This window comes from Bacillus rossius, chromosome 1, assembly GCF_032445375.1.
Source record: "Bacillus rossius redtenbacheri isolate Brsri chromosome 1, Brsri_v3, whole genome shotgun sequence".
Taxonomy (NCBI): Eukaryota; Metazoa; Arthropoda; class Insecta; order Phasmatodea; family Bacillidae; genus Bacillus; species Bacillus rossius.
The window spans coordinates 215,935,346-215,950,712 of NC_086330.1; the positions used below are offsets into that span (position 1 = coordinate 215,935,346).

Sequence of the window (15,367 nt, forward strand, 5' to 3'; positions counted from 1 at the left end):
TGCAATTTTGAAGGTTAAGTGTTAAAGTTGTTTAAAAGATGGTTGTACATTGACCTCTAGAAATATTCCGGAGGGACGTGACATGTCGTCCAAAGCAAGGCCAGGGTGTCTACAGAAGTGACAAAATCAATTTTAGTGACTTTTTAGTGACCTTTTCAATGACTTTAACTGACATAAATGGCAACATTTTTTTCTGATTTGTTTTACTTTGTACTATTGACTAAACTAATTGACCCTTTTACAAAAAAAAATTACACATTAGGCATAACATTTATGCCTAAAAACTACCAATGACCACCAAAATTTAAAAGGACATGTTATAATGATTTTTTACTATACTTATATGGACGCGGAGGCGGAAAGCATCGTTATCGTAACAAGTTGTACGTACTAGTATACTGTAACATCTATGGTTTGAAAACCTCTGAATCCTCGTACAAATACGAGACTTTCATACGTCAGGCAAAGCCAATGCTAGACTCGTACGGCCTGTGTCCTAAAAAACGAAACAACGAAAACGAACATAGCACGACAATCAGCTTGACATAGCATTCAATTTCACCACTGCGTTTCATGGTATCTTATTTCAGCACTTTGTTCTTCTATCGCAGGCCAAACCATACTAAAGAAAGAAAAATATGGCTGTGCCAATTACACAGTCACTTAGTGTCCAATAAATACACGTGAAAATACGTCAATAGAAAAAAATTTCGTGAGCTTGTATCGAATTCCGTGACTTTTTAGTGACTTCGTGACCTCGCATAAAAATTCGTTACTTTTTCGTTACTTTTGGGACTTTCGTGACTTGTAGACACCCTGAAGGCCATTTGAGACGGACACAACATAGGAATATTTGAAAAGGCCATGACTGAAAAGAGCCATCCCACAATTTTACTACAGCCGTAGAAAACTGTCATCAGCACAGATGAACTGGGATGCAAATCCATAACCTCCAGAATGAAGACCAAAGTTAAAAAGAGCAGTGCACAGTGGTTAAGTGGTCAATCATTTACTCTACCAAGGCAATCTTTGTTCGAATCCCAGCTGGGTCAACCACAATTCTTGACAAACGCAAAACATGATGGGACTTGAACAAGCCAGTGGGTTTCTCAGGGCGCTCCTGTCTCCCCACCCATTCTACTGTCAAGGCTCATCCGCATATTACCAATCATTGTCTCTAATGACATGGAGTCTAAACATTAAACCTTAATTCTTATTTTCACTTAACTGCACAAAATTTATTTATGAAAAATGCTCAAAAAAACATTGTTTTCATAAATAATTATTATGTAAAATATTCTGTCTATTTATGATAACCTAAATACTTGAAAATAATTCTCCACATAAACCCAATAAATTAACTTAAAACCTAATACAACAATCTAGCACAATGTGTTCTGACAACTCACTATGGAACCCAGTGAGGTACCTATACTTCTTACTAACTGAAAGAAAAAATAAAGCAGAGTTTTTCAAATGCCCATCTCATAAGAAATCAAATGAAAAAACAGGTATTTCAAAACACTAATGCTTTTATTTATGAAAAGGTCCAGAACTAAAAAAAAATTAAAAATCAACTCTTATTTGCAGAATATTTCTTTGAATTTGATGTTGTTTGTTGGTTAGAAAATACAAAGAGCACAGAATGGAGATACATAGTAGGTTTAGCATCACAATAAGGTGCTCTGAGACACCTACATTGCAGTGAGACACAAACCACTTGGCACCAACTCCCTGCTCATGAATCAATATGAGTCATGGACGAAGAACTGGAACCAACCATCCACATGCATGAGTGGCCACTGAGGACCCAAAGAATATAAGAGTTTGAGACAAGCTTAGAACTCTACTTAAATAGAAGATGTATAATAATAGTAATGCATAATTAGTTACCTTGCAGAAGGCTGTTGCATTCTCCATCATTATAATAAACAACCGTTGGACGAGCTGCTGAAAAAAAAATTAATTAAATTAATTCACAGTGTATGATGTACCAAGGAATGATAATATTGCACGTTATGCATCATCGGTAAATACATTCTACAAAAAAAAAAATCATGATTACCAAAAACAAAACTTCATTGCTTGAACATAAAAATTAGTGGAATTATGCTATCAATAACTTCCAGCTCATGACACAAGCGTAGCCAGTACCAAACTGCCACGTCAGAGAGCTGTGTGCAATGCAACTAGACATAGCTACAGAGTGTGCATTCAGTCAATTGTAGCTGCATTTTGGATACCACAGTAAACCAAAATGCAACACAATAAATGCATACTTTAATTCAGGTAATGAATACAATTTCCTCGTGTATACTTCTTTATTCACCACAGTCTTGATTGGATCATGTATCAGGTTAATAATAATCATATCGTATGAGAAAATTAGATCAGTACGACCATAATAACAAATATTATATAAGAGGAACTACAAGAGTGATGATATAAAACTTCATTCCAACATTGAGGATTTTTTTAAATTTAAGTATTACATCAGTTGACATCAAAGTCACTAGAGATGGTGCAGTAAGAGAAAAGATAATGGAAATGGAGAAAGTAACTGGTTATGCTGTATGGTAAGAGTGATTTTGAGAAAACCAGCAAAACCAAAGTTAAAATAGCTAGCCCAGGAAACATACATGGATTCCAGCAGACGTCTTACTACGACACTGTCTCTTTAAGGTTAAGGAAGAGCAAATATATATGTATCCATGTCTACACACACTGTGGATTCACGGATTCAACTGAAAATTAAGAACATCATTACACATGTGTGTTCAATATGCTTAAACATATGAATAAATATAAGCATATATTATCCAAGTTGGAATAATATAAAAATTGAGCACAATCTCATAGATTCTACAGACCCAAAACTCTCAAGCTACAAACTAGAAAATCAGTTTAATGAACTGACAGCGTGATACTGAAGTTTATGGCAGACTAGATCAGTTATTTATGAGCAGAAAAGTAAAAATTCAATTAATTTCAAAAGTGATAAATTTACATAAAATATTGTAGGACAATATAGGAAAGTCATCAAAAAAACTAGAGATTAGTTTTCCAGCACATTCTAGCAACATGGCCTGATCCCATTGCGTTAATGCATTTGTGATAATGGTATTTTGGCTATTTAGAATGTACGACTTTTTGCAGTTGTGGTATTTATAATGGCTGGAAAAGTTTGCACAATGTTCACTTGCAACAATTATAATGTTGCTAATCGCTCAAATTTGTTTTTGAAGTTAAACTTCTTTAGGCGCATTGGTACCGAAGTCTTTTGCACGTGGCACCATTAACTTAAATTTGTTTGCTAAAATAAATCCCAGATAGTAATATTTGAAAACATTGGGAAACATAACAAGGTAATGATGTGCCAAATAAATCTTTGTGATTGCAAAGTTATTTTGGAATACATTTTATGAACTTAAATAGTTACAAAAAAAAATAGTTGTAACTTTTAAATACATTAAATTTTAGGATAAATTAATTGATAAGCCAAAATTTTATCTACATAATTGTGTAATGGAGTGAGTATTACGGTAAAGTGCGTGACAGTGAATCTGATGTTTGGAGCATTAAAACCTGAAACAGAATTTTTTTTTTTACATTTTCTTACATCATTTATTATTGCACTTTGAGGGCGTACCGGTGTTAAGGTTCGAATTACTGATGGAAATAGTGGGCGCCACCAGGTGAGTGGGCACGTGGACCCGGCTTGATACTCTTACTCAGGGCGTTACGTGGCCCGTGTGCGGCGAGATATTAGCCCTCCTGATTTTTAATGCAACACCTGTTCCTAACCGAGCCCGCTCTCACCGTCGGGCACGCTTCTACTTAACCGCAGTGATCTCTTAGGGCGTCCCACACGCCGCTGACTGGGTTAAGGACCCACTACTTCTCGGTGAAACAACGGTGATGTCCTCGGGGTGTCTGCAGAGACGTCCGCTCTCGGCCGGCTGAAGAAGGAGACTGGGCTGAGACAAAGGCTTGCGGCAGGCCACATGGCGCCCTTCGCGCCGAACACAATTACCGTTAACATCTTAACTATTGCGTGCCCCGGGTTATTATTTAAAATAACATGAACTCTTTATAAAAATTAGCACATATCCATGAACAGACCGTCTGTAATTATTACTTATGTGGTAGAAAATAGTTTAAATCAAGTTATATGCTAGTTCCGTCGTTGCCTGCTAGGGAGCGTCCTTGTCCGTGCTTGCACGTATTTTATTACAAAAACATCATAAATTAATGAAACCAAAGGCACTCACATACATAATCATGGTGACACTATTTTGGGGCAAAAAAGAAAAGGTTACAATAATTATTAATACATATAGGGGTGCGGCGCACTGCAGCTAAGTGCCCTCTTGCCGGGCTAGCAACACACGCACACATGCACACACAAGTGGGAGATTTGAACATAGATGGTGGTGTTTGGGCGGTGGCATATCGGGCTGAAAGGAGGCCGCAGGCCCGGACTACGTCAACTTTAACATTATAGCTACAAAAATTTTATTATTGTCATTTGTTTAAATAAGTATTATAACTTTTAATTCATAGCTCAGTCTATTGGTTAGGTTATTTTACATCAAATAGTCAGGTAAAATTTATATTTAACTTATAATAAAAACAGATATTATTCTCATAATTGAAATGATTGATTGGGTTTATGTAATCTAAATATATATAACTCAAAGGTGACTGACTGACATAGTGATCTATCAACGCACAGCCCAAACCACTGGACGGATCGGGATGAAATTTGGCATACAGGTAGATGTTATGACGTAGGCATCCGCTAAGAAAGGATTGGGTTTATGTAAATGTATGTATAAACATATTTTAAAAAGTTACATATGTTTTGTTGTATACTTCGTGTACAAATTTACAATTTTGTTCCAACCTTGATGAAATTTTGCACACTTGACATTCATAAAACGAGGAATGTCACTGTCTACATAAGATTTCTAAAAAACATCCCCATTCCCTATTACCGCCCCCTTAAAACGGAATTTTGGTACTTCTTAGAGAAATGTTGCACAAATGAAATTTTACATAAGAGGAACTTTACTGTCTAAATTTAACTGTAAACGAAGTGTAAGGAAGATCACTGGCTGTGTCTACAACGTTTATGGAAACAAAACATTTAACAACCCAGATTACAGCCTTCCCCATGCAATCCAGTAATAATGATATGTTTAAAATTTTTGTCATATTTCAGGTTAGATGTAAAAAATTTTCCTTTCAGAAGTTATTGTGAACGTAATTCATCGGGTTTATTGTTTTTATTTTTAAAATGCATAAGTTTATTTTTGAAGTAATTTTTTTTTGCTGGCTTCTTTGTGTGGGAAGGCACGCTGAAGTAATTCTCCTTTGTTATTTCCACGACTGAGGCTTTGTTTCATACGCTAGGCATTTGAGTCACTGTCACGGGAGTGTGAGAGAGAGAGAAAATTGCTGCGTCGTGGGAACAGAAGTAAGAATTTCGTGCAAGTCTCTGTTGCCATGCGCCGTGATTGGCTAAAAATTACGTCAGCGAGCTCAGGACACTGCCCACACAAAGGGAAGGAAGGCTGTAAGCTCAGTCATTGTCCGAGCACCGTGCCGAGCGGTCATTGTTCGAGCGCCCGTGACAAGAGGTTGTGGTCGGGCGATGGCTCGCATAAAATAATAATGTTCTGTTATTAAAGTACAACTTTGCGGCTACGGTCCGGGCGACGCATAATAAATTTTTTCATTTGGACATTTTGATTAATTAAAATTTTTTTTGACCATAGTCGTAGGCAAAGCCCACAGCGAGGCGACAAAGGGTTTTTTCCAGCCGTCGCTGCCCGGAACTTATCTGGGAAATATAATGTAATTCGTAATAAGAGTCTACGTGTTTTTCTCCTTAATGGATGTAAAGTTTAATTTTTTTTTGTGTTCTGTTGTGCTGAATATATTGTGATTTTTAAATGAATAAAACATATATTGCGTATGAAATTACTTCGTGACCTGCTACCAACCTGTATGTACTCTCATCACCTAATTTTGAGCTAGCCGGAGGTGGTTAGCGGTAACAAACTAAATGAAATCACCGAGTATAAAGTCAAGAAGTCACATAGCTGCAACATTCATGATATTAAATGTTTAATTTTTTTAAATATGATTCTCTTTTTAAAAGCATTTTTCTAAATATTTTTGGTAATTTTCTTTAGTAGGAACTCATCTAAAAAAATTAAAATACAATTTTGAAAATTGTATTTTTGAGAGTATATAATTTTATATCATGACTGCTAAAGAGCACTGCAAAATTTCAAGTAGTTTATCAGTAGTCCACAGTTGTGATCAGTTTGTTAGGTCAGGTTAGCTACATTAAAAATGCTCTAAAATGTTGTTAATGGTTGGTTATTTTATCTTAGTGACATTAAAAATACTTAACTGTGGTTTTAGGGCCAGTAATACACATAAATACAATTTTCTAAGTTTTCATTTATTTCTACATAAACATATATACAAGGATTAACTATTATATCATTATTTAATGGAATAATTTGTGAAATAAACAATTTACAAAAATTCAAAAGAAAAGTTAATGCTTAATTGTTAAAAATTCTATGATATGTGTCCTTTTATGTATATGTTTAAAGTTATGTCATTTTTTCATGATCTTAAAGTTAATGTAGATTCGTACGATAAAAATTTTGTTTGATTATGACTTCACAGTTTTTATACAAAAATAAAGAGTGAAAATTAAATATCTAACAAACAAAAGTTTTCAAAAGACCAGAAAAATTCAGTATATCCCGCACACTGTAAAACAGAGAAGTTGAATATAAATGGCACATTTCAGACTAAGCCGCTAGGATCCCCAACATAATATTTTATACAGTTTAGTAAAAAAAATTTTTTTTGCATTTTTGTTTGAGGTTACATAAAAACGCTAACTTGTTTTAAAAAAGATGCATTTAGAAACGTGTGGTTATAGCAAGCTGCTCTCACCTTGACTGGCACCCTGCTGTAGTGGCTCCTGCTCATACTCTCGACACACCTGCTCCCAGGCTGCAACACAACACGAACATCACATCCTGAACTATGTGCCGTGCCACTGCTGTGGCTCCTGCTCAAACTTCGACACACCTTTTGGAAATTGATATTTTTTGAACACTCAAGCGATGATTCGCATCACGAATTTGAAATTTGGTTTTTGCCCAGATAGGCCAGTTTCATTGGTGACAAACTCCTTTCAGAATAGTAATGTTCAAATTTCTAGCTTAGATAATTTTCAAAATGAGTAGATTGAAAAACTCAAAATTGAATTTGCCGATGTACTCATTTCCAAGTTAGGATATTGCAATGTATATCCTATTGTTCTCGAGTAAAAAAATAATAATCTGGTAGCTTCTGTCCCCTACAGAATAACTCCCGTAAGGTAAACATTTTTAAGAAAATAATTTCTGATTTCAAAATTGAAGGTGTCATACAGGATTCAAATAATGTTCATGCAAATCATGCATTTTTAGTGCCTCATAAATCAGCAGGACAATAAGATTATTTAGATCCATTCTCTATTCCTTTGATAGATTCATTTTTGTCAGTATGTCTGTCAAGCCAAGTACTTTACTATTTCTGATTAAAATTCTGTGTTTCATCAGTGTGAACTCCATCCGGATTCTCGTGAACAATTAGCTTTTTGTACACCATGGGGTTTGTATCAGTGGACTAGGTTACCCATAGGAGTAAACTGTGGGCCTAAAGCTATGCCCAGAATCCTTTATAGGAAGTTAGAAAAGTTTGTGCATGATTTTGTATTCACTTATATTGATGATGAGTGCATCTACAGTTCAACTTTTGAGGAATACATAAATCATATCCGTCATGGGTGGGGAAACAGGATTGACTGCCAATCTCAATAAAGTTGCTTGGACAGAGAACCATGTGTGTTAACTAAGGATTTATCACCTCTAATGGAGACTTGACAACTGATCCTGACAAGGTGAAATCAGTGTTAGCCTTCCCTGCTCCCAAGAATTTGAAAGGAGTCAGATGTTTTTTGGGGATGGCTGCCTTTTATGCTAAATTTATTCCATTGTTTACTCAGCTAGCAGAACCTTTACTTAAACTATTTAAAGAGAAAAAATGAGGATTTTCAAGGAGGAGCTCAACAACATGTTTTTGTTAAACTAAAGGAAGCTCTTAGTCAACCTCCTGTTTTACAATTTCCTAATTCCGAGAAGAAATTTGAGTTGCATGTAGATGATAGTTCCATTGTACAATGTGCAGTGTTAAGCCAAAGAATTAATGGACGACTTGCCCCCTTTGGTGAATATGTGGTCCTTGAATCCATTTGTGTGGGATTCTGACAATGTTGATAATATTGAAGATATTTGGTGTGAGATGGCTAAGAATTTGACAAAATACTACCAAAAGCCAGTCGTAAAATACTAAGTAAACAAAGCTAATGTTTCAATTTGAAGTAGGAGATTTAGTTTTATTGGAATCTCATTGTCTTAGTTCTAAAGTTGACTGTTTTTCAGCAATGTTAGCCCCTCTGTGGTTAAGGCCATTTAAGATTATAAAATTTACAACAGATTATCAGTGGTACTGGATGATCTTGACCAACCATTAAAAGGTTCAAAGCCCATGTAAGGCAACTAAAATACATCTGCACTTATGATATTTAAAAAAAAATTGTTGTCATCATTCTCTCTCAAGGCTTATTATATTTTAAGAAATTATAATGTTTTTGGTAAAGTTTATTACAACCCAGACCTCCCAACTTGCTCAAAAACTAGTCTGAATTGCACATGCATAAAAAACAATTAAATTTTTTGGGTTTGAAAATGCTGTTTAAGTTTCGTAAAAACATTGCTCTAAATGGATCATTATAAAAATAAAGTCTGTTGAGAACAAACACATATTTTTATAGCATTTTCTTGACACAAAGGCCGCCATCTTTAGACCACAACACGGTTCCAGATAATTCACAACACATAGCATAAACTAAAACAAAGGTTCGTTACTTGCAGAAAAATTTACTTTCAAATGGTACTGAAATATCAGATCAATTCATTATTTATTAATGCTATTAAATCCCATTATTTCACACAAATTCATGGTACAAGCCAAGAACTTGCATACTTTGATGACGATGACGAAATGACTCACGTTTTCCTTGTTATGGGTTTAACAAGATCGTTGGTCAAAATAGTCAGTACCACTGATACATTTGTTGTAAATTTGATAATCTTAAATGGCCCTAACCACAGAGGGCCAACTTTGCTGAAAAATAGTTTTCAAATGTAGCCATGTATTTTTATTTACTTGATTTATTATCTTAGTTGTTGCTCAATCGTCGCAACATTTGGACGCAGCAGCTCGCTAAAAAAAAAATGAAATTAAAAATGTAACTTATAAACTTAATTTTTTCAAGTGTTTCAAATGTATTTTGTTATTGTTCTGGGTTGTATTGCCGGGCCAACCTGGAATGTAACAACACTGACATAATTTTACCATCACAATGCATCATCATGTCTTCAAACAAAGGATAATAACAAAACAAGTAAATAAAAATACATGACTACACTTGAAAACTTAACCTACACGCCAAATAGGTAATAACACATTTTAGATGCATTAAAATTTAATTTAAGTAAATTAACAGACATACTTAAACACATGAACTAAGGAGAAAAACGAACAAAGCAAAAGATTTTTTTAACAGATGACTACCTATGAAACATTCAAACAGCCATTATTTATATTGAAACAGAAAACTTAACCAATTATTGAAAATAATAATAAAAAATAATAAAGTTATTTCTGTCTATGTCTAATAGGTAATATTGTCTAATAGGTTATATAAGTTATCCTCTCTTGAAAGATGAAATTATTTATGTATTGATGTAATGTAAACAGTAGTAACTGTGACACTTAAGATTACAGCCTTCCCCATGACAATCCAGTAATAATAATTTGTTATAAATTTTTGTCATATTTCAGTTTAGGTATCAAGTGATGTAAAGTTTTTCCCTTTAAAAGTAATTTTGAACTGACCATGTCATGTATTGTGAACATAATTCACCTGGTTTAATGCTTTGTTTTTATAATGCATAAGTTTATTTTTTCAAATATTTTTTTTTGCTGTTTTTTTTTGTGTGGGAAGGCGTGCTGATGTAATTCTCCTCGGTTATTTCCACGACAGAGGTTTTGTTTCACACGCTAGGCATTGAGTCACAGTCACTGTATTTTTAGAGAGAGACAGAATTGCTAGGGTCGTGGGAATGGAAGTTTGAATTTCGTGGAAGTTTCTGTTGCCATGTGCCGTGATTGGCTGAGAATTACGTCGGCGAGCCCAGGACACTGCCCGCACAAAGGGAAGGAAGGTTGTATAGTTAGTCCTTGTCTGAGCATCGTGCCGAGCAGTCACTTTACGAGCACCGCTGTGCCAAGAGGTCGTGGTCGAGCGATTGCTCGACTAACCACATAATGTTCTGTTTTTTAAAGTATAACTGTACGGCTACGGTCTGGGCAACGCTTAATAAATAACTTTTTTTTGGACATTTTCTAAATTAGAACTTTTTTTTTACTGTAGTCGTCGGCAAAGCCCACAGTGAGGAGACAACAGCCTTTTGTTTAGCCGTCGCTGCCCGAAACCTATCAGGGCAATGTACCGTGAATTATCACAACCATGGGATAATAATTCACAAGAAGAGTCTACATGTTTTCTCTTGACTGTATGTAAATTTAATTTTTGTTTGTTCTATGATGCGGAAGAATGTGATATTTTGTTTTTACGTGAATAAAAAACAACAGGTAATCCATCAAACACTGCCAACGAATTACTTCGTGACCTGCTACCAACCTGTATGTTCACTCATCACCTAATTTTGAGCTAGCCGGGGGTGATGAGATGTATCACACTTCCTTTAATAAATTGATTGTGTCTGTTATATGTAATGCTTAATGCATAAATGTTATATACTACTCATTTTTATATGTGATATTATTGTTACATATCCGTTGCGTAAGGAGGATGATAATGGGTTTTGTATAATCATAAATTTTGGAGCATGTTTTTTCTCTCTCTCTGCACGTTTTTTTTTTCCGTGGGATATTATGATAGAGAAGAATCTCTCTTTTCTCCTCTTGTCTATCTCTTGTTCTGAGAATAATCCTCTCCTCGTGCAAGAACATTAGCATCCTGAAGACTTGGATTGTAGCCTTTCGGTTCATCACTCACTCAGCAAAAGTACGCCAGCCCCCATCCACAACCTCAGAAAGCCAGTCCCAATAACAGCAACCACATCAGCACCTACGGCAACTACAGCACCAGCAGGTACTCTCGTCCGTTTCCTTTATTACTTTGGCTTCTAGACCAGTGAAGACACTGGCAGATGAAGATGTGACTTGAGACTGGCCATCACAAGATTTTTCATCACCAGCAAGAAGACACCCTCCAGCAATGAAGTTTTAGGGGAGGAGGTGTGACCATGTGTTTAGTCCCGAGACGTTTCATTTTAATACTCTACACTAAAAAAATTTAAGGGTGTGAGGAAAACATATAAATATCCTTACCTGTTAGCATGTGGAATTAACACTTCTTGTGACATCACAACGAGTCATAGAAAGGCTACTGCTGTGTACTGTAAAATACTGTAAACTTAAAGCAAAAACCATAGACTAGGTAGAAAACATCAAACTCAGGGATACCAACCAAGAACTTAGCAAGAAGAAGAATACAACCAGAAGTCTCATTTATGTAACGATTGTTTGGACTTCAGTGAAGAACCTTCTAGAACATTCTATGAGCTTCTCTGATGTTCATGACTACCCGAGAATTGAGGGGCAATAGAAGGGAAGGTGGGGGGGGGGGAGAAATTTATGGTATTTAGACCCAAGGTCTTGGGAAGTTAAGAGATGGGAGTAGCTGGGACCATCAAGAAGACACCACCATGAAACATAGTATGTGTGTGTGTGTGTGTGTGTGTGTATGTATATATATATATATATATATACACACATAAATACACACACACACACACACACACACATATATATATATATATATATATATATATATATATATATATATATATATATAGAGAGAGAGAGAGAGAGAGAGAGAGAGATGGGCACAAGTGTATGTTTCTATTGTGTGTACTATGACATTTGTACTTTTCACTAATATATCTGATACTTTTGGACTTGTTTTGTGCACCTGGTAAAGATAATGTGAGTGTTAATTTATGGTGCTCATAATAAATGTTCTATTTTTCCCACTACAATTGACTGCATCTTCTGTGCTAAAACGATAGGAGTCTTGGTGGCCATATATGTTTCAGGGTATTGGAAATAACTTAGCTTTCCAAAGCCTTGAATTTACTTGTAATTGTATATTGTGTTATTTCTCAGGGTGGAATACATTATCACTTTAACCTCAAAGTTTGTTATAAAGGAAACTATGAAATAAATAATTTTGAGATGAAATTAACTTAGGAAAGTAAATTTATTTTTTGAGAAAAATCAGTTTTGAATATTATTGTGAAGGTAACTCAATTGTACCTGAAAAATTAATGTAGATTGTTCCACACTTTCTCTATATTGGTGTAACGTAAATGTCTCCCTGGAAACATTTTGGGAGACTATGGATCTTTAGTTTAAAAGAATATATAACAACAAATGCAGGTTCATCTGCAACTGTGCCTATATTTATTTTTCTATCATAGTTAATTGAAATAAAAGTAAACAAAATATTATCTTAATAATCACAAGTTAGTTTGATAAAGGAGTTAATTACTTAAAATTATAATTGGACTAATACATTAGAAGTTATAATTTATAATATAGGTTAATACCTTTATATGTTAAAATTTTATAATAGGGCCGGCCCGTGCCAAATTAAGAGGTGCCTTACACCCTAGTTAAAAATAACAATAAACAATCCCAGAGTGATAATTATTAGCACGGAACATAATTAAAGTTATGCAATTCCCACTTTAGTTATCATATATATATCATATATATAGTACAATTAGCTGGCACTCAGAAATTATGTAGCACTGGCAAGCTGTAGAAGTCGGGGGGAATTTGGGGGTCGTAATGTTTGAACTTGCTGGTCGGGAGTGATATATTCTACTGCAGCCGGGCTGCCAGGTGGCGTCTTAGTAGCTTTCGGTTACCGAAAACGAGGAAGAGCATTTGGCTGCAATGTCGGCACCGGCTCTGGGACCCTGTCTGTGAACAAGCCAAATCCAAAAGAATTAGACCTGCATCACAATCAGTCAAACAGGCAATAATGCCCACAAAAATGGGGATCGTTGGGGAGAGAAAGAGGTTGTTGAAAACTCACCAAAACAAGGCGTTGTCCTTGATCTTAGGGATGGTCCTGCCGGGATGCACGCGAGATCCTGACCGAAACAAGCACGGTGGACGCAGAAGCACTCATAATTTATATTTATTAAAATTTAGCAAAATATAAAAGTTCTACATTGAAACACAGACTGACTAATTATTATCTCAAAACTTAGGGAAAACATCCCTTGACGAGACGACTACATCCTCGTGGGTGTGTCGAAGTTGAATCTTGCTGAGGGCTGGCCGAGAAACGAAGTCGTCAGTCTGACGTCGCGCCAAAAAGTGCCTGGTAGGTCGGTGTGATGCTTAATTAAAAACAGGCACTTTATCAGAGCCGAAAGGTTCCGAAGACTTCCGAGTGAGTGGTCGAGAAATACCTGCTTCGATATCTCAACGTTTCTTCTGGCACCCGATGGCTGCGCTATCTACTGGGAGGTGGCCAAAACAGAAAATAAATTAACTTGCGCATGTCGCACGAGGCTGCTTCTAAAGCAAAGGGGCTTATGGAAGAGACTGGTGGAGCTCTCTGGTGACTCGGGAAAGAATGACAGGAGGATGTTTGTTGCGTGGGTTGCCAGGGGGCAGGCTGAGCTTCACAACCGGATGGATGATAATTTTGCCACAAGAGGTCAGGGGCGGTACGTTTGAAAACCAGTGTCCAGGCCTTGAGATAGGCCATCGCTAGCCGGAGTTAAGCACCAGTCAATGATCTGGGTGGTGATTCGTGGAAAAGAGCGTAGGGGGAATGCTGGTTCATGAGAAATGTCTTACCCGGAGCGCTTATATTTCGGGAGCCCTGGAACCATGAGCTCTGAGAAACTGGCTGCCCTGTGAAGCTGCAGCCACAAGCAGTCCTATTCACGACAGGCGGAGTGAATTTCAATCGCCGGTCGTGCACTGGGGCGAGAAAAATACGAGATGAAAAAGCTAGCCTCACAGAGGGTTGGCAAAAATCAGATACAGCACTGGGAACGAATTGGGAACTAGCCTGAAAAAGATTAAGTGGGAGTGTACAGTGAGTGGAAAAAGTTTAAATTTAGCTACAAAATTACTGCTAAAATAATAATTTAAAAATTCAAATTTACAATTATGCCGAAAAATGCTAATGGGCGACACAAGATCTTATTATGTATTTTGTATTGTTCATGTAAGATTTTTCCTATATATAGCTTATATTTACACTTGAATAAATTTAATAGTTTTTCCAAACTTAATTTGATTGTCTTGACAATGTTCTGTCAACTTTTAAAACTTTTAGCATTTAGGTTATATTTCCCTTGGTGTTTTTCATTTAATATGTAGGTTAGGCCCCATCTGGGCAAGCAAGTGTTTACCTTGCGAGTTGGTAAAATAACTGGTGCTTGCAGTGAGTGTTTGGGACCAGATAGGACTGGCCTCACCTTACCTTAGAATCACCTTGACTTCAGCAATACACAAGGCCACCAAATTTACTCCGTCGCCAGCTTTTCTTAGGGAGATATTTAAGCCATCCTCTGTCAAATATCTGGGGGATTTCAGGAGAGAACATGGTGGTGCGTAGTCCCAGGACTCTGGAAAGATGGTGGGATGAGGCACTATGGGAACTTATTCAAAGTCCATGGAAAGGTAGCCCTATAGTTTAAGGGTAGGTAAATCTCATTATTTCAAGGAAGGGGTCAAAGTTTTGTTTGAATATTTTCTGGTCAGTACTTAGTAGTAAGATAAACTTTAAGGTGGCAAAGCTGTGAGAGAATTTTTCTGGACTGTTTGAAATATCGAAGTTTTTCAAGCCAGTAACAGATTTTTTTAAAGAGTTAGACAGGGTAAAAAAATCAAGATAGCCTATTTTCTTATTTTAAAAGATTTCACCAGAAGGTAGAAACTTGTAGTGTCTTGCCATGTTAGGTTTATGAGCCAGCCTTGGTTTGGTATATTTTTTACATAAAAATTTTTTAAGTTTTGGTTTACTCTGAAATGGAAGGCACATAGATTTTTTGTAGACATCTGTGTGAAGTAATTCTTTCTAATTGTGCTACATCTTTTTTTTAAT

General features: G+C 36.0%; 1 protein-coding gene across 5 annotated transcripts in view; it reads right to left on the reverse strand.

Moving 5' to 3' along the window:
• LOC134527283 (MAPK regulated corepressor interacting protein 2-like) overlaps window positions 1–15,367 on the reverse strand; it is an 82,876-nt gene that overhangs the window by 20,573 nt on the left and 46,936 nt on the right. The window contains exons 4-6 of one of the 5 annotated variants that reach the window (XR_010074142.1): window positions 6,985–7,044; window positions 3,820–3,959; window positions 1,894–1,947 (exon numbers count right to left, since the gene is read on the reverse strand). Coding sequence is in view for 4 of the 5 variants with exons in the window: in XM_063359820.1 (XP_063215890.1) it covers window positions 3,855–4,012; window positions 6,985–7,044 (218 nt within the window). In the remaining variant the exon portion in view is untranslated. Of the gene's footprint in view, window positions 1–1,893; window positions 1,951–3,819; window positions 4,013–6,984; window positions 7,045–15,367 lie in introns of those variants that run through there. The other 4 variants (XM_063359820.1, XM_063359821.1, XM_063359822.1 and 1 more) reach the window with 4 other exon arrangements.